At 46.4% G+C, this 23,161-nt stretch overlaps 1 protein-coding gene across 3 annotated transcripts in view; it reads left to right on the plus strand.

Moving 5' to 3' along the window:
• Positions 1 to 23,161, plus strand: part of AGL (amylo-alpha-1,6-glucosidase and 4-alpha-glucanotransferase) — a 421,834-nt gene that overhangs the window by 277,024 nt on the left and 121,649 nt on the right. For all 3 annotated transcript variants that reach the window (XM_078644341.1, XM_078644358.1, XM_078644350.1), the window contains exon 25: positions 12,181 to 12,283. In XM_078644341.1, coding sequence (XP_078500467.1) covers positions 12,181 to 12,283 — 103 coding nt within the window. The remainder of the gene's footprint in view (positions 1 to 12,180; positions 12,284 to 23,161) is intronic.

The following is a 23,161-nucleotide window of genomic DNA, read 5'->3' on the forward strand; positions in this document are numbered from 1 at the left end:
AACAGGGTGTTCCATAATCCGCTGCCTCCCGGCACTGCTCCTCCACTTAGTGGAGGAGCCGCCACTGCTACTACGTAGCAGCTTGCCTAACCCCACCCAGTCAACCAGGGAGCTATAGTATTGATGCCCACTACCCTCCTAACCCCCTCCTCTTCTGACAGGATTTCTCATGTGTACACCCATGGTCTGATTGGGATCACAATTAGGCCTGGTCAGTCCCAAAAAAGTGGCCCACATTCGCCGATCGTCCTTTTCGTAGATCACTTTCTGTTGGCCTTGTTGAAATCTGGCCGGTTATTTTTTGTTAATTCGTTTTTGCAGTTTTATGAAGTGTGAACTCTGCCCTAAGGCTTTGGAGCAATGTATGTGAGCACCACTTACATTACACAATTCATTCCTATTTTGGGTATGGAGGTTAAGTGACTTGCTCAGAATCACAGGATGTTGAGCTGACCCTTGGACTCGAACCTAGTTCCAACGTTGGTAGCTCTAACCACAGTGCCACATCCAATTTTATGTAACCCCACCCTCTCCCCTCCCGAACAAGGCCGAAAAGACACTGGGGCCAAAGTGACAACACCTGGCCCCTAGAGAAGCCACTTCTCTTACTTGCCCCTCCCCAGATGACTATAGCCTCAGGGCGATGACCTGCTGCTCTAGGGGGACTTAAGTGAAAATGGTCCAATGGCGCAAAATTATCTGCCCTCCTCCCCCAGCGAACCCTCTGCATACTATCACCCTCTCCACACCCGCCATGGCCTAAACGTTATGGCCCAGCGGGGATAACATTGCTTCTAGTAGGGCAAGCCACACGAGACAGGGAGCTGAGGTGAGAATGCCCCAGAGGCCAAAGAAGCACCTGCCCCCCAGCCTCAGTTTACAGCATGGCAGGGGAGTGACCAAGATACTGGCACCACATTACAGTGGCCTGGCGGGGACTGAGGAAGAAATCAAGTCTCAGGGCCGGTTTACAGAGACCCAAGAACAGGCCCGACTGCCCTCCTTCTCAGTCCGAGCCTGTGTACACCTATTGTCCTTCCGTTTGCATGGGCGCTTCCTCAGACTTTTTTTTATCCGTATTGTTCTGTGTGGCAGTAGCAGTCTTAGTTTCATGGATGACCTCTATGCTGCCACCCGTGTCCTGTGTCACATGTTTTAATTCATATTTTAATAGTTACCCCAAAAAATATTTATAATACAGCAAGTAACTAAATAGATTAAATTCCTTTATTGCATTACAGCAGTCACTAAGATGGATTTACATGACAGAGAAAGCAAATGCTTGCTTACAGTTGAAATCCTGATGTCAACCCTGGTCAAAGGACCTGTGAACTTTCAGCTCTCCTAGGATAATGGATATACCTCTCGAAGTTGTTTTGCCACGAGTGCTCCTATAAAGTACCAAAGTAACATGTGCCTCTCTTTCAGTTGAAATATGCCAGGGAATAGTAAGGATGTAGAAAGATGGCAGCTTCCAAGAACGTTTTAGCTTTCAGTTATTAAAGTTGGAAAAAAGTGGTGGAATTTACTTTGGGGAAACGAAACAAACATTGGGAAAGCCAAGTGGTGTGCCCTTTTCTAATGGGAAGTTTTCAGTAATAGTTTTGTGACTTTGTGTTTTGGCCCTAGCGGTGCGAAAGAGAAAACTCTATAATGAAGCAACACCTGAGTACACCAATATGTAAGCTTGGTTTAGGTCTCCTTTACTGTTAAGCTGTACATTTAAAGAAGAATGCCAAGGAAAGGACTCAGGGTGAAGTTTAGGTTGTAAACAGTGAACTTAAAAGACATACACAGCAAAGTATGGCATGGTGTATACTTTTGGCATGGGAAAAGTCTTTTCATTGCATCTTTAATAAAGTCCATATGCACATTACATACAGTAAAACAAATGAACAAGTAAGGATGGTTAGTGAAAAGGATAGTATCTTTATGAGAGGATAACACATCGAAAAAGCAGGCCATTTAATAACACATCATATATGAACAATTAAAATGTTGTCTATGGTGTCCTGTCAGCCAAGTAAATGCATCAAAGAAAGCACTGTGGCTCTTTTCAAAACCTAATGGAAACTCAAATGGAACAAGCTAAGGATTGTAGCAGTGCCACTGGCTTCATGAGTAAACCGTCCAGCAATGGAAAATCCTGAAAACACAAGAAGTACAATGGCTTAAATGGGATGATCCTAATGCCCCTCTCTGGCTGTTCTTCTTCAAAGAATTGATAACATAAGGTGTTCCAGATGGAAACAGATGTGTGTTGCCAGATTGAATAACTCGGTGATTCTGGTATTTTTTATTGGTGGCCATTCAAAGCCCATAAATGGTGTTTGGTAAGCTTTCTCTTTAGAAGGGATTAGTGAACTTATTTCTCCAAAGACAGGGATCTGTTCAATGGGACCTTCACCTCACCTGATAGACTGATTCCTTGTGGCAACTGCATCTACAGGGATAATATTGAAATATATGATCTAAGCACAGATCCTCCATACAGATATTTTTATTTAGAAAAGACAACAGTAAGAATCAAGCCATCCTTAATGCTGAGGACAAACTATCCAGTTACCAGCTTTTTTTAGCTTCTCATCTTGAAAATTGGATTTTAAGATGGCTCATGCTTCCTATTTATCATGATCGGTTGGTTTTTTAATGGGTAGTTAAATTTTTGTTGTGCTCTATGCAAACCTCCAAAGTTATTACAAAAGCAAAGTAGGCCGTATGCGGTACAGTTCACCTTAGTGTCGGCCGATCTTCTATCTCACCGCCACTCAGAGTAGTTCCTGTTCAGGACATTTGCACAGCAGACAACTTTGCAAGAAGACCCTTTTTCCTTCTTGTGAGGTTTGCAAATTTACACCGCCCCCTCACCCTCCCACTTGTTTTGGGAAAATGCAGGAGTCCCTAAGGAATATCACTGAAAGAATGATTTGGGCGGCTACATATTTACGTCTGAACTTCCTTCTCTTAGGCTTGGGTCACTTTCCACTACTGTCCGCGCACTGTTGGTCGTTCCACTCATTTTCATATGGAGTGCACTTGGGCTAAGTGTGCTTGTGTCCACAATAAACTGAAGCTTATTCAAGATGCAGCTTAGGGTGCTCAGGTTGTATGTGCGCAGGTTCTGTGCAAGTATACAGATGCAGGCATGCTGCCTTCAACAACTCATACACATGCAGAATGTAATGATTCGAATAAAACAACGATGAGTCCTAGTAATTGATTTTGGACCTTGATGACAGTCTTTCACACATTCATATTCACCTGTTTAAGGCCATTGTTTACTGAGCTTTGCAGTTATCAACGCGATTGCAGCTGCTTGCTCGCAGATATTCCTAGTGAGGTCTCATCTATGGTCGCTGTAGGATGTAACTTACGACACGTGAATCTAAGGAAGCAGTCACACATAAATGGAGTTATTATTAACCCCCAGAATACATCATCTCAGAGTAGAGAATGCCTGCTAGTTGGCACGATTTGTATTATCCTGTCTTATAAGGTGTAAAGTGAATAAAGTGATCATGCTTTAAGTATGCAAATGCATGTCAGACCAGGTCGAAAATATGGCGTCATTTTCGGGCAAAAATGAATGTGAAAATGTAAAAAGTGATCATTTAGACAGTGTTCCTGCAGTGAGTTCACCAGAGGCGGTAAGGAGTCGGTTAGCCATAACTTAAGGTCCTGCCATACCTAGCGGTCATAGGAGAATCGTAGCCACTGGTAGCACGTGCTGCATGCTCGCTCATGCTCTGTTGATATGATTTGCGGCTGCACTGTGGCATGCAGCTAAGGGAGCAGGGAGTTTCCGACAATCAACACTGTGGCCTGATCACGCTTGTGCTGTACTTGCGTTAGGTAGCCTTTTCCTGGTGTTTTTATGGAACGCAAGCGGATCTCATCTGTGGCTCAGGTTCAGTGAGCACCAGCCACTTTGAGACATGTCTTCATTCATGAAGGCCCTGGAGGAAGCATGAATGGGCGAAGGAATGATGTTAGGATTAAAGGAAGACCAAACGAGTGATCACATCAGGTCACTCCTTCAGTCTTCTAAAAAACGGTGTTTATGCTCTTTACAGCACATTCTAGAATCTTTTAGTATGCCATTCCAAGCTGTCTGCTTCTAAGTATTATTCTCGTTCTTCCCAATCCAACATGTTGGGCAATATTTAAGTAGGCCCTGAACTGGTATACACTGCATTGTAACACAGTAGAACTCTCATGTTTCAGCTGGTTCATCACCCCCCAGTCACCATTTTTTTTTTATATATATTTTTTTTATTGTTGCATCCATATAGTCATAGTCACAATAATGTACATTCGTCGGTGCAGCGTCAACATTCAGCTACAGCCAACCCTTAATGCAACTTTTCATTTTTATTCATATAACTCTCAACTGTAAAGGTCATTGAGTGGAAACTTGGCATAGTTCAATCAGCACATCGTTATGGTAAGTAGAAACAGCATAGCGGTTAAAGCCATCCATATCACAGTTCGCATATCTATTATCTCAGCCCTGAGAGTATGGGACTCTTTGGGGCCTCCCCTGCCGCCGCTCTCTTCCACCTCCCGTCCCACCCGTACTCCATATCGTCATCCTCCCCTGAACTGTCTACGTCGTCCTCCTCTGGCAGTGGCTCACACAAATCCCCCCTATATGTGTTCCAGGGTGACCATATTTTGTTCCATTTACGTGGGTTAGCTCTCTGTTGATAGACCGCCCTCTCTACCATCATAAGCATGTCCATGTTCCTGCACCACTGGGCTAGGGTCGGTGTGTCGGATGCCCCCCATTTTTGCGCTATGTCTCGCTTCGCCAACATCATTCCGATGACCACCCATTGTCTTCCATGCGGTGTCAAGTTGTTTGGGCCCCACACATTCAACAAACATACCCTGGGGTCAGGTGTGATTGGGAGTTGTAAAGTCTGGGCGACCATGCGTGTCACTCGCCGCCAGTAGTCCACCACACTGGGGCAGGACCATAGGGTATGGAACAATGTGCCTTCTTCCCCACAGTGTCTTAGGCAGTATGGGTGATCTGCTCTTCGGATTTTATGTAAAGTAGTGCGAGTATAGTATACTCGGTGTAGTATTTTAAATTGAACTAGCCTAAATCTCGCCGAGATACCGGCTTCTTTGGGTGACGCCAGAGCTGCATTCCAATTAGTCTCATCTAACTCCCCTATCTCGTCCTCCCACGTCTCTTTCAGTTTCTGCAACGGGTCGGGTAGATTGTTTATCAGTTTACGGTAAGTGAGGGAAGTAGCACTGGCTTCCATGTAGTCTGTGAGTAGTCGGTCCTCCAACGGAGCCGATTCCGGGACATTAGTACCTGGCTCTATCGCCGTCATTAGTGCGTGTCGAATCTGTATGTATCGGTATGTTTCATTAATGCCCAATTCGTATTGTTCCCTCAGGGTCCCGAACGACACCACCCCATCCTTCGTCCACACATCACCCACCGTGGAAATCCCGATGTTGTCCCACTGATCAAAACCTTTACTGTGCCTCAGATTACCCAGGGTCTTGGCGTCCCACAAGGGTGTGAGTCGTGTAATCACTCCCTCCCATTTAAGTCGTGTTTGGGCTTTATGCCATAGCGTTACCGTGTGTTTAGTTGGGCCGCTCAGCTTTGCCATCAGTCCCTTATTGTAGAGTGGGGCCAGAAGGGTGTTTGTGCCTAGTTGACAGCTGTCTGCTAAATACGCCGGGTCATCTTGCGGACCATGTATCCATTGGTTGATCACCTTAAGGTGAGCTGCCCAATAGTATAGTTCCAAATTTGGGAGTGCTATCCCCCCACTGTACCAGTCTCTAATCAGTTTCGAATGTGCAACCCTAGCCGGTTTATTCCCCCATAGTAGGCCAGACAGGTGAGTCGATATCTGTCGGAAGAACGACGATGGGACCATCGCTGGCGTATTTTCCAGGACATATAGGAAACGGGGCAGTGCCATCATCTTGAAAAGTGCCGCTCTGCCTAGTAATGTCAATGGGAGGGTTTTCCAATGACGCACGTCCGTTTTCAACCTTTCGAGCAGCGGCCTACGGTTCAGGTCCTGAAAGGTCGCGTGCTCCCGTGTAATTTGGATCCCTAAGTATCTGAAGGAAACGGTCTCCAATATTAATGGGCAGTCATTACTTAGGGTCGGCGGTGTGCCGTGTAGCATGTAAAGCACCGATTACGTCCAGTTAATTCTGTACCCTGATGTTGTCCCATGCCTCTCACACAACGCCAGCAATACCGGAATACCCGTTGTTAAGTCCGTTAGGTAAATTAACATGTCGTCGGCATATAGCGACACCCTGTCTTCCCAGCCATATCCCCACGGTATGCCCCGCAATAACCGGGTGGTCCTAATGATAGCGGCTAAAGGTTCCAGCACTAAGGCGAACAGTAACGGTGAGAGTGGGCACCCTTGTCTCGTACCCCTCGCTAATGGTATTTCTCTCGAGATGTGGCCATTTGCCGCCACTCGCGCTACAGGGTGTTTGTACAAAAGCCTAATCCATGTTATGAATTTCGGGCCGAAACCCATATGTTCCAGAACCGCAAAAAGGTAGCGCCATTCTACCAGGTCAAACGCCATTTTGGGGTCAAGCGAGAGTATTGCCGCTGGTTCCGACAACAACGGGGCTTGTGCCATCAACCCATGTAACCGTCTGAGATTCATCGCCGTACTCCTGTGCGGCATAAATCCCGACTGATCAGGATGGATTAGTTGCACCAGATGGGGCAACAGTCTGTTGGCCAGTAGCTTTGCCAACATTTTACTCTCAGCGTTAAGGAGGGATATTGGGCGGTATGACCCGCGTTCTTCAGGTGGCTTGCCGGGTTTTGGTATCGTTATTATAGTCGCCGCATGTTGGTCGGGCGGCAATTGTCCCTGTTCCAGACAGTCCTTAAACATGTGAAGTAGGGGTGTAGAAAGCGTCTCCGACATGGTTTTGTACCACTCGATCAATATCCCATTGGGGCCTAGCGCCTTCCCTGAGTGTAGTGCCGTGATAGCTATCTGTATCTCCTCAACGGTCAGGTCTGTTTCCAGCTCGTCTCTCTTGACTTGTGACAAGGTGCGAGTGGGTACTCCCGTGAGGGACGCTTCTGCCATCTCCCGGGTAACCTCGAATTCAGGGGAGTATACTGTTTGAAAATGGTCTGCCAGGAGTTCAACTATCAGTGATGGACGGGTCTGTATTACACCTGCAGGATCTTTCAATTGCAGTATGGCCCTCTGTCCCCCCCGTTTGTTCTCTAACCAGGCAAGGAGTCTGCCAGCTTTGTCACCTACATCGTATATCCTGTGTGCTGTCGTCGCTATGTTGTCTACTACCCTGCGGCGTAAGTGGTCGGTATGACGCTGCTGGCACAGCCGGAGTGTGTGCAGCGTGGCCCTCGTCGGGCCAATCTCATGGTCTTTGTTGGCCTTGGCAAGTTTGTCTTCCAGGTCTAGTAGTTCCTGTTTCTGTGTGCGCTTGTATCTTGTGATAGTGGAGATAGCCTGCCCTCGAAGAACCGTTTTGTAGGCCTCCCATAGGATAGTGGGAGACTCTACCGACCCCTCGTTTTCAGCGAGGTACGACCTCGTACCTTTTTTCAGTGCTTTGGCTACTAGAGGCACTTTAAGGCACCCCGGGTAGATCGGATAAATGCGTTTTCGGGTTTGTTCAGGGTTGGAAAGAACCAGTGTCAACGGGGAGTGATCCGAAACACCCCTTGGCTTAATTTGTACATCGTCGATAGTGAGGAGTCCGTGCCCCAGTGTTAGGAAATAGTCGATCAGTGATAGACTATCATGGACCGCCGAGTGATATGTGTATTGCTGGTCGCCCGGGTGGAACTGCCTCCAGAGGTCTACCAAGCCCTGTGCTTCCAAGAAGTCATGCAGCCGGGTGGGCCCGGGAGACTGAGTTTGCATCGGGAATCTGTCATGTGTGTTGTGTGCCACCGCGTTAAAGTCCCCTCCTAAGATGAGGTCCCCCTCCGGTAGTTCCAACAGGAATTTCCCTAAGTCTGGGAGAGCGACCTAGAGTAGTGCTGGCCGAATATACACCGAGACCACATTTAGCGGTCTCCCTTCCCACTGTCCATGTGTCGCTGCAAAGCGTCCCTGCATGTCTATTTTTGTGGACTGGACTATGAATCTTGAGGAGTGGTGCATTAGAATCCCTGTACCACGTGACCCCCTAGTGAATTCTGAGTGGACGATCATACGGTAGCCTTTCCTGTCTAGGGCCTGTGTTGCTGTGCCTGTTAAGTGCGTTTCTTGTAGTAGGACCAGGGCTGGACTCAATCTCCTTATACTCTGCAATACTAAGCCTCGTTTGACCTTGTCCCCCAGGCCCCTCACATTCCATGTCATGAGGCTCAACGGTGTCACCTGCCCTATTATAGAGTCCCCCCTCTCTGCGTCAGCTCGTGTGGTGCGTGCCATAGCGTCTGTGTTTGTAAGTACCGGTGTGTCGTATTGATTGAGTTCGATTGAGCTGCCAGATTGCCGCTATACTACGCGCGTGTGCCATGTAATTCCATTCTTGACCAGTGAAACATTCCATCAAATGCAAAACCACCCAACCCCCAACACCCCCCCTCCCTGCCCCCCTGCTAAACGGACTTGAAACTGCCCGCCCCCCCAACTCAGCAGAGTGCCTGATCCCAATCCAAAACACAGTACTTGCTCGCTGGGGTGAAGGACTCTCCGGAGTCGGCGGCCCCCCTCCTTGGCCACGGAGGACCTCTGCCCAGTGTCCATGGCGGCACGCCAGGTCAGCGTTACTTTTGGCCTAGAAGGCAACATCAGGAAGTCATTGTTCTTCGTTATCTTCCATTTCTGGTATGTCGTTCAGAGGTGAGTGTAGTTCTGCTTCTCCTCCGGACGACTGGGAGCCCGGACGGGATCCGTTAGTGCAGTGCTTGGTCGGCCTGTTAGAACGACGAGGTTGGCCTGCTGGTCTCCAACCCTCCAGCCATTCCTGAGCCGCCTCCGGATTGTCGAAAAACCATGTTTTGTTGTCTGCCACTATCCTCAGCTTGGCTGGAAATAGCATTGAGTAGGGAATCTCTCGTGCCCTAAGTTCTTTTTTCACTTCAAAAAAGGTTCTCCTTCTCCGTGCGACCTCCGCCGTATAGTCCGGAAAGAATGCCAGTGTGGAGTTCTGGATTCTAATGGGGGGTGAGTTCCTTGCTGCCTGTAGGATCGCATCCCTGTCCCTGAAATTGAAGAGCCGAGCTATGATTGGCCTCGGGTTAGCGCCTGTTTTCGGGCGTCCCCCGGGGACTCGGTGCGCCCTTTCCACTGTGAAGAAGTCGGAGAGACCCTTAGGCTGGAGGCTTTGTTTGATCAGTTCTTCCACGTATAGGTCCATCGCTCTCGTGTCTTCCGATTCCGGAACCCCTATTATGCGGATGTTATTCCGTCTCGAGCGCCCCTCCTGGTCATCCAGCTTGTCACGCAGTTCCTTGTTTTCCTTCGAGATCCGTTCCATACTTATTTGCAGTTCTGAAACATCTTCCACCAACGATTTGGTCACTATTTCCATTGTGTTCACTTTTTCCGTCATTTTATGGAAGTCTGCACGTATTAGTGTAATTTCCGCTGAGATCGATCCCACTGTTGCCTGCACCTGGGTGAGGGCCCGCATCACATCGTCCAAGGTCGCTTTCTTGCCACCCGCCGTGTCCGCGGCTTTGCCCGCCTGCATTTTCGCGTCTGGTGGGGAGGAAGTATTTTTATCATAGGCGAATCTTTCAAGACGGGATTGTGCGGCTCCGCCTTTCGGCCCCTTACCGGCCATCCTGGCGGTCACGTCCGTCGCGTTCCGCAGAGGCTGTCCGTTGCGGATAATGTCTCCAGTGGTGATGAGTCTGTCGGGGAGCAACCCCTGTGGAGGCCTTCAGCTCTGTTTAGTGGGTCGGCCGATCACAATGTCCGCTGGTCAACTGAATTTGCCCCCCTTCTTGCTACCAAGCCACTGGTGGGTGCGGTCCTTGCCTTCTGCCTCTCCCAGTAAGCCGCCAATTCACAGTCTACAGAGCGTAGTTGTGTCGCCTGAGGTTCCGCTGTGTCCCCTTAACCACGTTTTCCCAGTGTGCGGTGTTTGCGGTGAAGATAACTCGTGCGAGGCAGCCCCCTGATATCGAGCCCACCGCGTCCCTTCCTGAGCAGCAATGGCGGGCGCCGCCTGCGGTTGTTGCAGTTTCTATGCCGGTGGCACTCTGGTCACAGCAGGGAGGCACCAATGAGTCTGTCTCTGGAGGTGCGTGTGCGGCGCTCTTCAAACGCCGTGCGCGGGGGCCCCGTCGTCTGCCATGCACATCGCCCTATAGCAGAGTAGAAGCGTCGAGATGCGTGTACCCACGCCCCGGCGCAGGAGTCCGTGGCACCATTTAATACCGCCGTACCTGATGGGGTGCGGGGCCCCGAGAAGATGGGTCCGTGCTCGGGAGGCAGCACCTATGTTGCGGTGACTGAGTCTGGGTAGGCGCCGGCGTGCCACCGCCTTCAATTGCGCCCCTGCCCGATGGGTGACCCGGGATCTGTGCCCTCTCTTACCGGGTATTTAACGGTCTGTGCGATGACTTCCACTGCCTTCCGCCGGTACTCTCGGGTCCCGTGCAGGCTGGTGCGGGTCTCTCGCTGTCACCCACCCCGGGCTCTTCCGTGCTCCGCGTCCAAGATGGCGGCTCCGGCCCCGGAGGTTGCGGGGTTGTCCGCCTCCGTACGCTGTCTGGGTGCGCTCCCAACAAGCGCTGAATTGCCAACACGGATGGCTGGTCCTCCGATCCCGGGCACCTTAAGTCCGGTGTTAAAGCTGGACCGCAGACTTCCCTGTCGCCTCGAGCTCGTCCTCGGGCGGGCACTTCCAGTGCTATCTCGCCCTGCTTATAGCACTTCCTGTCCGCTCACCGCGTCAGGCAACTCCCCGGCTTCAAACCTTCTTAGCGGCCCGCGCGGGCTTCACCCTGAACTTCACTTCCCGTCTTCGGATTTATGTTCCGCTTGTCTCCGTTTGTGCCGCCCGGTCTGGGCGTCGGTACCTTCCCGCAGGAGATTGTTGTGTGACGGATCAGTAGTCGGATCGTCGTGGAGGCCGCTTCAACCGCGGAGCTCGCTTTCTATGCTGCCGCCATCATCGGCTGCTAGCCACGCCCCTCCCCAGTCACCATGTTTATCCTTTTTTTCCACTGCCTGTTCTGGACTGAATGTACTCTCAGCTCTGTTTCTCTTGCAAACCTGTCAGTGTCCGCTTGCTTCTCCATTTTTCTTCTGCTGAATTCCCGGTTTGTCCTTCAAGATTGGTGCCTCTGGCCTCACCGTCGTTTATAGGTTTTCTATTCACTTATGCACCTGAGGATTTTCCCTCTCGTTCTGGGATGCCTTTCTCCAGACACCAGCTCTTATACATATTTTAGAAGTGTGGAGCAAGCTGGCCACTGGAAGGCACCATCCCTGCCTTGGATAGGTCAGGTCACGGTCTAAGGAACGTGCTTAGCATCCAGCCAATGACAATTTCTTTAAGAGGATATATCTTACTGGGTACAATCTTAGTTTCTGGTGCCAAAAATGAGACCAAGTCATTTAAGAGGAATTCTCTCCACCAGGGCTGCTGATACAAATTACCGGCAAGATCATATAGATGACCTTTTTGAAGGCTGTGCAGATGGTGTGCAGGTTTATCATGCTGATTACTAGTTTAGCAGACATTTTCAAAATATTATCCTGCAGGCTCTTTGAGGGAAAGTGGTTTTACCTTAAAAGTATGAAAAGGGATCCGGTTAGGATTTGTTATGATACTTGAAGTTTTTAAAAATTGGAGCTAGATTATGTGGTCACTCGTTCAGTCGGCAAAGGTTCAATCTATGTTCTTAGGAAAATGTATTTTACATTGACACCAGTGACAGGTTGAAAAGGGCTTCCTCAATGCAATCTCTGTGGCAGGTCTGCCTGAACAATGTGTTAAGTATGTGTGTAGTGAGCTGTGGTGCTGATATGCTTGGTTAACTCAACTAAATCAAATACAACTATTTGTGTTTTCTTTCTTTCAACTGAAATCTGCACATTATAATGTTTCTATCTTTCTTGTTGAACCTCATAAGCATCTTATTATTTGAATGTTACTAATTGTTTCATTGTTTGAAATGCTGCATGATTAAATTGCATTTTCTTGCTGTTTTTTAAATAGGATTGCCTCATTTCTCGGCTGGTATTTTTCGCAGTTGGGGAAGAGACACTTTTATAGCACTGAGAGGCCTGATGCTTATTACAGGACGTCATATAGAGGCCAGGTACAAAAATATTGTGAATGTGTAAATAGAAGGTATTCTACTATTATTTCGTGGCCAATGACAAATGGAAAGATGTTAGCATATTATATATTTAAATTGTGTAAGATTCTTTGAAATACATTTTATTTATTTTATTCTGTGCTTGTTAAATGTCTATAATGCCACAACTGTGCTGCAAGATTGCAAGAAACAATGTTCTATAACTGTAAATTTTCATTGGCATAAGCAAGAGCTATGTATATGAGACCATTACCCTTGTCCTCCCCCACCTTCATTCAGTGATGTAGAAGTGGGATCTCACAGGCCGACCCATCATTGATTGAATTGTCTATTGCTATAAGCCTTCAGTAGTAACACTGATGTCTGAAGTGGGGTAATTCTCCCATTGGGTCTGCCACCCTGTATGTCTCTTAACTATGACTGATGTTTGCAGCCCAGTTTCCCCAGATTTTCTTGAAGTTCTAAAGGCAGCTACGACCCTTACTAAACCATCTTTTGCTGTTGGCAAACACAAATCCATCTTTCAAGACCATTCTGAGGCTGTAAGTAGTTCAGAGCTCCCACATTTTTTGGCAGGTTCCTTTTTGGCCACAGCCAACACATGATTTACAAGCATTGTTTGGTATTTAGTCCTGTCTGTTGGTTCAAAGATACCCAGTAGCACGGTTGGTATCAATCTTTATTGGTAGCCCCACTTTTGTTTCCAGTGTTTTGTGTCGTCCTCGATTGAAATTGTGTTAGAGCTATCCCAACTTCCTCCACTGTGACCTCCTCCTCCAGCATTTACTTGTGTCCTTCAGTCAGGTGTTGGGCTGGGCATTCACATGCAAAGTTTAGTAATTCCTTGCTATCCCCAGTAGTTGAAGAACTGTAGTAGTCATGGAAGTTGTGTGCCAACGCTTCTGTTAAAGCCACATCTCCTTCTATCCTCATCCCTGTGTATGTATTTATTTTACGTCTCTCAGTCCCTCTTCTCGGCTGCTTATCCAAGCTGATAGATTTTTAGCTTTATCCCCCTCTTCTATTGTTTCATAGTATATTTTCCCCTTCCAGGTCCCTAACACAGCTGCATACCTTCCTGCAATATCTGTCTATGTCTACCCTGGGCTGAACTATAAGGATGTTTCAATTAATATTTCTACCCTCTGGAATCCTTGTTCTATCCTGAGTGGCTTATCATCTTACAGTTCCCCTGCCAATAAACTGGCATTGCCTAAGTTTCAGGTGAATCTCCCAAAGGAATACTATGTCAGCTTTCTGACTTGACAGCATCTTTTGTACCAAAGCTCTCTTTATTACATAGTCCATCTGAAGAGATGAAAGACTTCTTTTTGTCATGTGGGGCGAGGCATTCATGCACCGCCTTGTACAATCCCCATGCAAACGTAATTATGGAAAGAGCGAAGAGCATGATAAAAGGGGCTTTGCAGATGGCAGAGGCTAACAGATTGGATGTGGAATTTCTGATTTATTTTGGGCTTATTAATACAACAGAGAAAACAGCCACTGGTTAGGTTCTCTTTTGCATTATGAGGGGAAGGAAGCCTGTTTCCAAACTTTGCCCTTCATGGATGCAATATTTGATTGAAGGGGAAGGGAGCAGGGCCAACAGTCATCTACCAGGGTAGCATTGCTAATCGGGATTGTTTCTGGTGGTTGGGTGAAAATCAAATCTGGTAGAGGGAAAAGAGGTTTAGTAGTATCCCTCGTCCTTTTGAGGTGAAGGAGCTTCACAGGTGGCATGTGGTGCTATCCAATGGTGAACGCTGGAACTTAAGAAGAGTAAGCAAGTATAATGGTCAAGAGTGTACTAGGTATAGTGATGGGGGGCGAAGGTTGTAGTTGATTCATGCTTATGAAGGATGAAGATGGAGTAAATGGTAAGGGTATGGAGCGTGGCAAAGTGGTGATGGTGCCCGACTGTGTAATGAGTCTGGGGTTGACAATAGGAGTTGGAGTGAGGTCAGGAGAATTCCTAGGCCAAGAAGACCGCTTGCCTATCTGCGTGACGTCTGTGCCTGCCCTGTGTTATGCCTATGTTGTTTTATTTTCATTCTCAACAGCATGCTTTCTTCCTGTGTATACTGCACAAGCATTTTTTAGCTAGCTTTACTACAACCATGAGATGTAATTTTAAATGAAGTTTTATTTATCTTGCACTGTTTCCCATATGTTACATGACCCTTATTGGTCTTGCTCTGTTAGTAGTGGGCTACAAGATTTCTTCTTTACATCGGCCTCACGGGTGTCCACAGGGTTTTAGTTCTATTACCACTATGATGGTGTGGCTTTCTGTTCGCCGGCAGTTGCTTGCTGCCTGGCGAAAGGAACACCACGTCGAAAGTTGTTGTCTTCGATATTAAAGACTTGAAGAACCTATTTGCTGTGCAGCCTCATTATAACATCTTGCATGCCAGTGACCATAGTGGGGGATTGTACGTGGCTTTTTCAGATGCCTTTGACAAATTTGTGCTTTAAGGTCCTACCCCTATTTTGCAATTGCTGCTCTTAGCCTTGCATTTCATATGTAACAAAGATGTAGCCTCCGGCCTACAGCATAATGCCGTGAGTCTTGAATTGCCTGCCCCCAATGCATGACATGCCCTACACTCATATATTGTACAATTCAATTTTTGTATGAAAAAATGGTGGCATTGGTTCAATCAACTGGTTTTTGTGTCCATATTCCATACATTTGCTCTGACACAGTTTCCCCCATATCTCCACCATCCTTAGTGATATTAACCCTTGAAGTATTGCTACTCCTCCTTCCTTCTGTCAACCAGATCCTTCTCCCCCAACAGTTAGACATGACCCATAATAGCCTTTTTATTGCCACTGCTACCACCTGACAAGGCCACAACAGGTAGTGGTCCGTCTTTGTCCATGTCCCTTCTCTGCTCTTCTTCCTGTGTTGACTTCTTTGTGATTTTCAATGTCTGATTCTCTATTGGTATCACTTTGGCAGCCAAAGCACTTGTCCCATCGCCTCTATTCTCCATGTTGGTTGGTTTCAAGGATGCAATGCCCTGTTCCAACCGCCTGGCTCCCCGAAATCCTATGTATTACACTGTGATCCAGTTGACGTGGGTGGTGCAAAGTCCACTCCACAGAGACATCTACAGAGAAGCGCCGTCCTACCACAATTCAAGCCTTGTGTATACTTTATCAGCATTTGTGAAAAAAGGTGTGATTTGCCCGTGTATCATTTTTAGTTTCCCGCTGTACAATAGCATATATTTCAGATAGAGTGCCCACAAGGGACCTGATATGTTCTTGTAGGTGTTTATTTCATTTTGCAGATAGCCCACTGTCTCCTTGGTGTCCTGCACTCTCTCCAACATCTTTCTCATGCTTGCCTTGAGTAGTTTGTGGACCAGTTACGTCAAACCGAATTCTTCTATGTGTTGGTTTACTTACGCTGTTCTGGGAGGGCTTGCTCATTTTTCATTTCCCCATTGTAGCTTGTTCTTCACTGAGTCCTGCCATACCGAATCTGGCGGATTTGGCCCTTCATATCCTCCATCTTCCAGTTGCGATAAGTCTGAGGCAACGCCCTCTCTTCCTTCCTGTGATCTTATTTTCCCTATGCTCCCCTTTGTGCTTTGTCACTTCTTGCAGGTGATGGACTGGCACTCCCTCAGCTGCCTGCACCTTCACAGTTCCATCAGATTCTCAGATCATGCACATGTATATGTTGCACCTTGCTGGTTGAGGCTCTCTGTCAGGTCTGCAGTGTCCGTTTACAAGGGGGTGTTAATATGCCTATGTTGGTCTCCTTGCATTCCCTCTCCCCATCACTATACCACTGTGAAGGGTATCCTGTGAGGAGGAGAATGGTAAAAAGGAAAGTGAGGATTGCGGTCCATTCTCCTATTGATGCTGGGGTCCCTCCCACAGGGCCCTATCCCATCGCATTGTCCCTGCTTTTACTCTCTGGTTGGGCCTTGCGCCGTTCTCCCTCCTAACATTTGTATTCTTTCCTGGCACCTCTCACCCTCTCCCTAGTGGGTGTCCTTGGTGTGAGTGTCGGCTGTGCCAGGCTCCACCTCAAGCTTCCCTTGGACACTGCAAACCAGCTTACTTTTACAACTCCTTTCGTAGGACTGCCATCTTGGATTCACCATTGGCAGTGCTTTGCGAATCTCCTTATTTCCGCACTGCTGTTTAGACTGCTGAGCTGCAGATGTCGTCAGGGACCGATTCCCCATGCCCATCTTACCGGCCTTCTTTCCCTCTCTGCTGTTCTGCTTCCAGCCTCTAGCCTCTGCTACTTAGCACATATAACCAGCAGTGATCGTGAAGCTTGATTATTGACCTGGTTAATTAGTATTCTGCAGAACGTTGATAGTTGACCAGGAGAACCTCGTCAAGAATGTCAATTCTATCATCTTGTCAGGCCAATCCTCCTCAACTGTGTAGATGTTTAAGACTTTATTGTTAAATTGGAATATCAAAATAACATATTTTCTGCCCCAACTTTTAGGACGTTTAGTTGCAGATGATAAGTTGTCTTTAATATGTAAGATGGTGCAATTTTAGCCTGATGCAGACCAGTAGATACATCATGCCTCCCTTACCTCTTTACAGTACCTTGTAGCATTTCTTATAATACCAATGGCTTCTTCATCTGGAACAAAGGCCTGTTCACCAATACTGATGGTGAACCCCTGTGAACCACGTCTGGTTAAAGTAGAAAAAAAGTGGAGCCAAACAAAGTCAATACCAAGAAAATCATCCTTTGTATCGAATATCAGTACCCTTGACAATTGTGGAATTCATGTACAGTAGAAGTAGCGACTGAGGTGAACAGAGTTCAGTAATGTGTGATGACCCCTTCTTGAAAGGCTTGAAAGAATGTATAACCATTGAAGAAATAGAGGAAAGCAGAAAAGGTGACAGAGGAAGAGAAACTTGTACAGAAAAGTAATCTAGTTTCAGTGATAGTCTGGTACAAACGGTACCACAAAGCGATATTACTTGCCAAGTTGTTTGATAGGGAGTCAGGGGGTATGTAAAGATTTTGTGTAACTCTTTCCATTATTATAAAATAATGTGAATGTGTGAAACGCTGGATATGTTATCAGGAAATGTGTTGAAAGGATATTTTGGATTTGTGCTCAATGAAAGCACCAAGAATTGTCTCTCCTGAAGAAAGGAACAGAAGCGATAGGCGGATACATTACAATACCATGGAAAGGACACATTAGGCGATGTTGCACTTTTGCAGATTCGAAGACATTATGAAGGTGATAAGGCAAACCACACATTTAAGGGCCAAAAGAAAAGAAAAGAAAGTAATTCAGAGAGAGGTTCTAAAGCTTTAGTAATCACTTCTCTGAAATCTCTGTTAAAGGAGTTGATTTCTCCTGTGAAAAGTTTCTGCCTAATCTTTTACATGACAATATTGAGCTATCAACACTTTCCGCTTTGCTCACTTAAGAACTCCTTTGGAACGATTACTGCAGGTAGAGGTGGGAAGCTATATCACTCCAGTAAGGTACTACAGAAAATTAAAACTGAAAATACATTTTGATGATCATCTGCTCTTTCAGTGCCATGGAGACATTGTAAAAATGTGATAATGACCACCCAAGGAAATATTAACCCTGAGTAATTTCATTGGTGGCTCTGGATAGGAATGCAGATCTTCATGATACTTTTCCACCACAAAAGCTACTTGTGTTGCTTTTATCAGCGAGAAAACCAACACAAATGTTGAACTTAGAGAGTTTAGCTTGGAGGGACTCTGCATTACTGTGTGATTAACTGCAGGATAATTGAGTCATTTAGTAGAGATACCAAAAACTCTATGAGCACTGTCAATTTCTTCTAAAAATGCTGTCAAAGCCAGATCACATTGTAATAGACTGTAATTTAGGTAAGGCATGGCAGTAGATATTTCTGGAGTACTCTAAAGTAGATTAGTTCAATCCTCAGTGGCCGAAACGAGGAGGTATGCTTGGCATTTTCGGAATTTTCCTCTTTGGTACTACAGTGTAGTATCCCATAAGCTTATCCCTAAAACCTCAGGGTTTATGCAATACCACACTTATTCTGAATGATTCTGTGTCCCTCGGGCTTGCTTTCAGGCCCCATGGATCCTGTGGCTGTCTCCTGGTGTGCTCTCTTCCTGCCTCAACTGATAACTTCAGCCTTATTTTAGCCCTCAGATGCCAAGCCACATCTCAACACTTCTGCCAAAGGCCCCGCCGGTAGGGACCCGGATCGGTGCCTGACAGCCTTTGCTGTAGGTTCTGGGCATTTTGTACGAAATTAGCACTTCGTACAAAATGCCCAGTACTTTCACTAGGTCATATAGCAAAATTAAACCAAAGCCAGCCAGGCCAGTACATACAACCGTTCCTTGGGTGGTTGCTCAAGATTTAGTTAGGGGTCACTCTGGGACCTTATAAGTGTTTAATTATCCAGCACAATATCCTTGGTGCAACAACATGAAGTGTTGCATGGCTAAACACTTATAAGGTCCCAAAAGGTGAGACCTATTGGCTATGTCAATGCCAATGCTTGTTGTTATTAGGGGACAGACTCAGAGTAGCCTGGGATGTTCTTCCTTAGCACTACTATACAGCATGCAGTCCAGGAGCCTCCTTGAGATAACCAAATAGGTTTGGGAGAAAGGTGCAGGAGAAGGGGCAGTGGATTACTTGAATATGCAAAACAGGAACAAGCTTGGATAGGGAAACTCAGAGATTTGACCCATTGTAATTTAGAAAGCCATAACAAACAGAAGTAAATCTATGATAAGGGGAAGAAGTGGCATAGCTATCAAGTAGGCCAGTGGGTGTTGGTTTTGCTTCCTACTTCCCCATTAAAGATTAAGTCCAAATGGAAAGGGCCATATAAAATAGTCGCCAAAATAGGCAAGGTCACGTAGTGATTACCAATGTAGTCAAAAAGGGAATAAAACTATCTTGGGAACCTGTTAAAAAAGTTATTGGTACCTCTGCCAAAGAAAGTGAATATCATTCAACCGTTAAAAACTGATCCTAGTACTTTAGACCAGCTTCCAATAAATTATACCCTAACAGAGGAATAAAGTGTCGTACTCATGTCAATCCTTCGGCCTCTTTTATCTCTGTTTTCTGGCTCTCCCGGCCTGACCCAGTTAACCGAACATGTTATCCCTACTCAGGAAGGGGTTATAGTAAAGCAGAAACCCTATTGTGTTCCTGTCACCCGGAGGGAAGCTATCCAGAAAGAAGTTGCAATGATGTCACAAATGGGGAATATAAACAGACGGATGCGTCGGAGATGAGAATAGGTGCGGTCTTGTCCCAGACCTATGAAGGGGGTCTCAAGGCTCCCATATTAAACATCACCCGAAAACTCTTTTCTCTGAAACAACCGTAACCCGTGTAAGAGAATGAGTGCTTGGCTATAAAATGGGCAGAGGGATGTACTGACCTGGTTAGATTTGTTTTCATTTTGTTATATGACCTAGTGAAAGTACTGGGCATTTTGTACAAAGCGCTAATTCCCTAAAGCCCAAGTGTACTTTTCTTTATTCACAAGGTGATGGTAGCATGAGACTATGCTATGAGAAACTCCCCGCACAAACCACACACTTGAGTTAGAAGCATATTTCCACTTGTCAACTTACCTGTGAGGGGCGATCTCTGGACCTGTGGATCAGATCTCCAGTAATCTGTAAAAAGAGAAAAATGGACAGAAGACCATCAATACCCTTGCTTTGCCGTACCACCTCTTTAAACATATAAGAACATCTAATACAGAAAGACTGTTCGAGTCATAAGCCCACTTGTGCCACAGTTGCACCATATTAAACCAGAAATAAAAGCAGTGGCTGACTTTTGTCTGTGCATTTGAGTTAAAAGTATCAGGATTCTTGATGAAGATATTGAATAGGATGGGCTTGGCTCACATGTATGTAAGTTAGGTGAAGTGATTAAATACAAACTCCACATCAAGATTTCCTAAAAAATGACCAACTTTCTGCACTCATTCACAACACCAGAGGCACAGCAGAGAAGTGTCCATTATCACCACTTTTGTTGATTATTGTAATTGAAGCCTTGGCATCCCTACTATGTTATTCACATAGAGGTCTAAGTTTCAAGACAAGGCCACTCTTAAAATCCCTCTATGCAGATGATATTATACCGTTTGTTAAAAACCCATGAGATAACTTTGCACCTATAGTAAGAGCCTTCTTAAAATTTGGTGCGCTATCGAGACTATCAGTTGGGATAAAATGCTGAAGTACCCCTGCCATGGCTGCAAAGGCATATAATTTAGACATCCAAATGATTTGTTGAGACACACCAGTTAATACTGTAATTATGAAGTATGCTGGGAACAGAGATTTTAATGAGATCAAAACAAATGAAGACACGTCGGGATGTACAAATGCTAAATACTCACAGACACCCAATTTTTACACATTATCATTTATGTTCCTATAGAGTTTTACCAGTAAAACTGTATGTCTGCAAATTTAATGGCCATTTCAATGGAAAATATGTCGATAAATGACAATTGTTAGACCTGGCATCATTGCCGTGAGTCTCCCTTCCATTTTTGATGGATTGCCTCCTCTGTTTTGATATGTTTTTGCTGGTTATATGCTTTGGGCACTGTGCCACTGCTATTCAGTGCCACAGCGCAAGTTCTCCCTATGTTAAATTGATGTACTAATTGGTGATTCTATGATTGGGTATTTGATTTACCTGGCAGCCCCTAGTACAGTGCACCATGTGTGCCCAGGGCTTGTAAATCAAATGCTGCTGGTGGGCTTGCAGCACTGGTCGTGCCACCCACAGAAGCAGCTTGTAAATTGTGTCTCAGGCCTGCCATTGCAGGGCCTGTGTGCAGTCTGTGACTACCATGTCAACTTGGCAAGTGCACCCACTTGCCAGTCGCTAAACCTTCCCTTTGCTTCATATTAGACACCCCTATGGTAGGCCCAAAGGCAGGGTGCATTGTAAATATAAGGCAGGACTTGCTCTGGTGTGTGTAGCATGTCCTAATAGTGAATTACAGCCATTTACATTTTTTCACTATTGAAGGCTACCTGTTCTCCATAGGCTAGAATAGGCAGTTAGATTATTACATTCTTATAATCCTAACTGACTGAGGGAACATGGTAGGAATTCGAATTTAGTATGCCTAAACTCAGAATAATACAATACATATTTTAGTAAAGTTAGTTTTAATATTCTGTGTTTGAAAATACCACTTTTAGAAAGTAGGTATTTTCTTACCTAACTGTCCAGGCCTGCCTCTGCTAGGTTGTGTATTCCTTGTCTGGGTTTATGAGTGGCAGGGCTGGGGGATTCCAGGAGACAGGCTGGGGCAGCCCGGTGGTGAATAGAGAGATCTGCATTTAGATTGGAGGAAGGAGTTTCACCTGGGACCTGGATAGGGCTGGGCCTTCCCTCTACAATGCTGGCTCCGCATCCTGTGGCTTGTCTGATGTCTCTGCCCTGCACTGTGAAAGGAGAGAAGGAATCTTGTCAACAAAGTGCTCCAGAGCTGTATCTTCCCTCCCCTATGCTGGCTCCACCTCCTGTGGGGCGGCTGATGTCTCTGCCTTGCACAGTGAAAGGAAGAAGAGAGTCATGTAAACAAAGTGCTCAGGAGCTGGTTTGGACTAGGCAGATGCCTCTCTGCCTTCAGCGAACAAAGGATTTTGGGGTATAAATATTGGGACACTGATCCCAAGAAATTAGATCACGTCTGGAACAAGAAACCTTTTGCCAAGGAGAAGAACCAAGGAAGCTGCAGAAGTTTGACTGCCCCTCTGCCAGTGTGCTGTTTGCTGGGTTGGCCTGCAGTGGTTGCTTCATTGCTAAGGAAAGGAGAAGGACTTTCATCATATTCAGAATATTCTCCAAGGGCTTGAACTGTGCTTGCCTCCTGCTGAAGTCTCAGGGACAAAAGACTTAATCTCCAGCTCCCCTCTGAATTTCCTTGCAGGGAATTCTCAACTCCAGACATTTGCGTGTCGCTGGGAGCTGGAAGCACGACGCATCGAGAGGAAGCGTGTCGCCGCCGCAGCTGAAATCGTCGCATCGCCGGAGAAGCGAGCCTTCGCCGCATCTCCCTGGAAGCGTGTGTTCATCTAAGCTGCCTGCTGTCGCATCACCGGAGAAGCGTGACACCATCGAGAGAGGCGCCATCGCATCACCAGAGAAGCGTGTCGCAGGGCCTATTGAGGCTCCAAAGTACAGAGTTGTCGCAAGGCTGACAGGATGCCTACGCATCATCATCGCATCGCTGCCTCTAGGGTGCCATGTTCTCACATTGCAACCAAATCTTCGCAGCGCATCAAGGCGCCATCTTGCGCACCTCAACGGGCCCACTGGCTGAGAATCTACGCATCACCTCCGCACCGGTAAGGATTACGACGCATCCCCTACTCTGCGCAAGCATTGAGGCCCGACACATCATCTCCCCCGGATCACGGAACCGACGCATCTCCCCTTTTGCAAGCCTTTTGTTTACTTAGCGTTACGCATCCAGGTACTTTGTTGAGAACTTTGTTGCATTTATCATCAACTTGAACTAAGTAACTTTGATCATCTTTAAAGCAATCTTAAGTGTAGTATTGTGGATTTTTGTCGTTTGTGGTCTTGTGTTAAGTCTATATAAAGAATACTTATTTTTATAAAACCTGTGTTGTGTCCATCTGTAGTGTTTTCACTGTATTACTGTGTATATTCACAAATGCTTAACACACTGCCTCTGAGATAAGCCTGTCTGCTCGTGCCAAGCTACCAAGGGGGTGAGCAGGGGCTATTAAGGAGTGTAATCCCCTTATCCTGACTTAGAAGTAAGGGTCCCTATTTGGACAAATGTGAATACCATTGCCAACTAGAGACCCCCAGATCTAAC

This window comes from Lissotriton helveticus, chromosome 1_1, assembly GCF_964261635.1.
Source record: "Lissotriton helveticus chromosome 1_1, aLisHel1.1, whole genome shotgun sequence".
In the NCBI taxonomy this organism is placed as follows: Eukaryota; Metazoa; Chordata; class Amphibia; order Caudata; family Salamandridae; genus Lissotriton; species Lissotriton helveticus.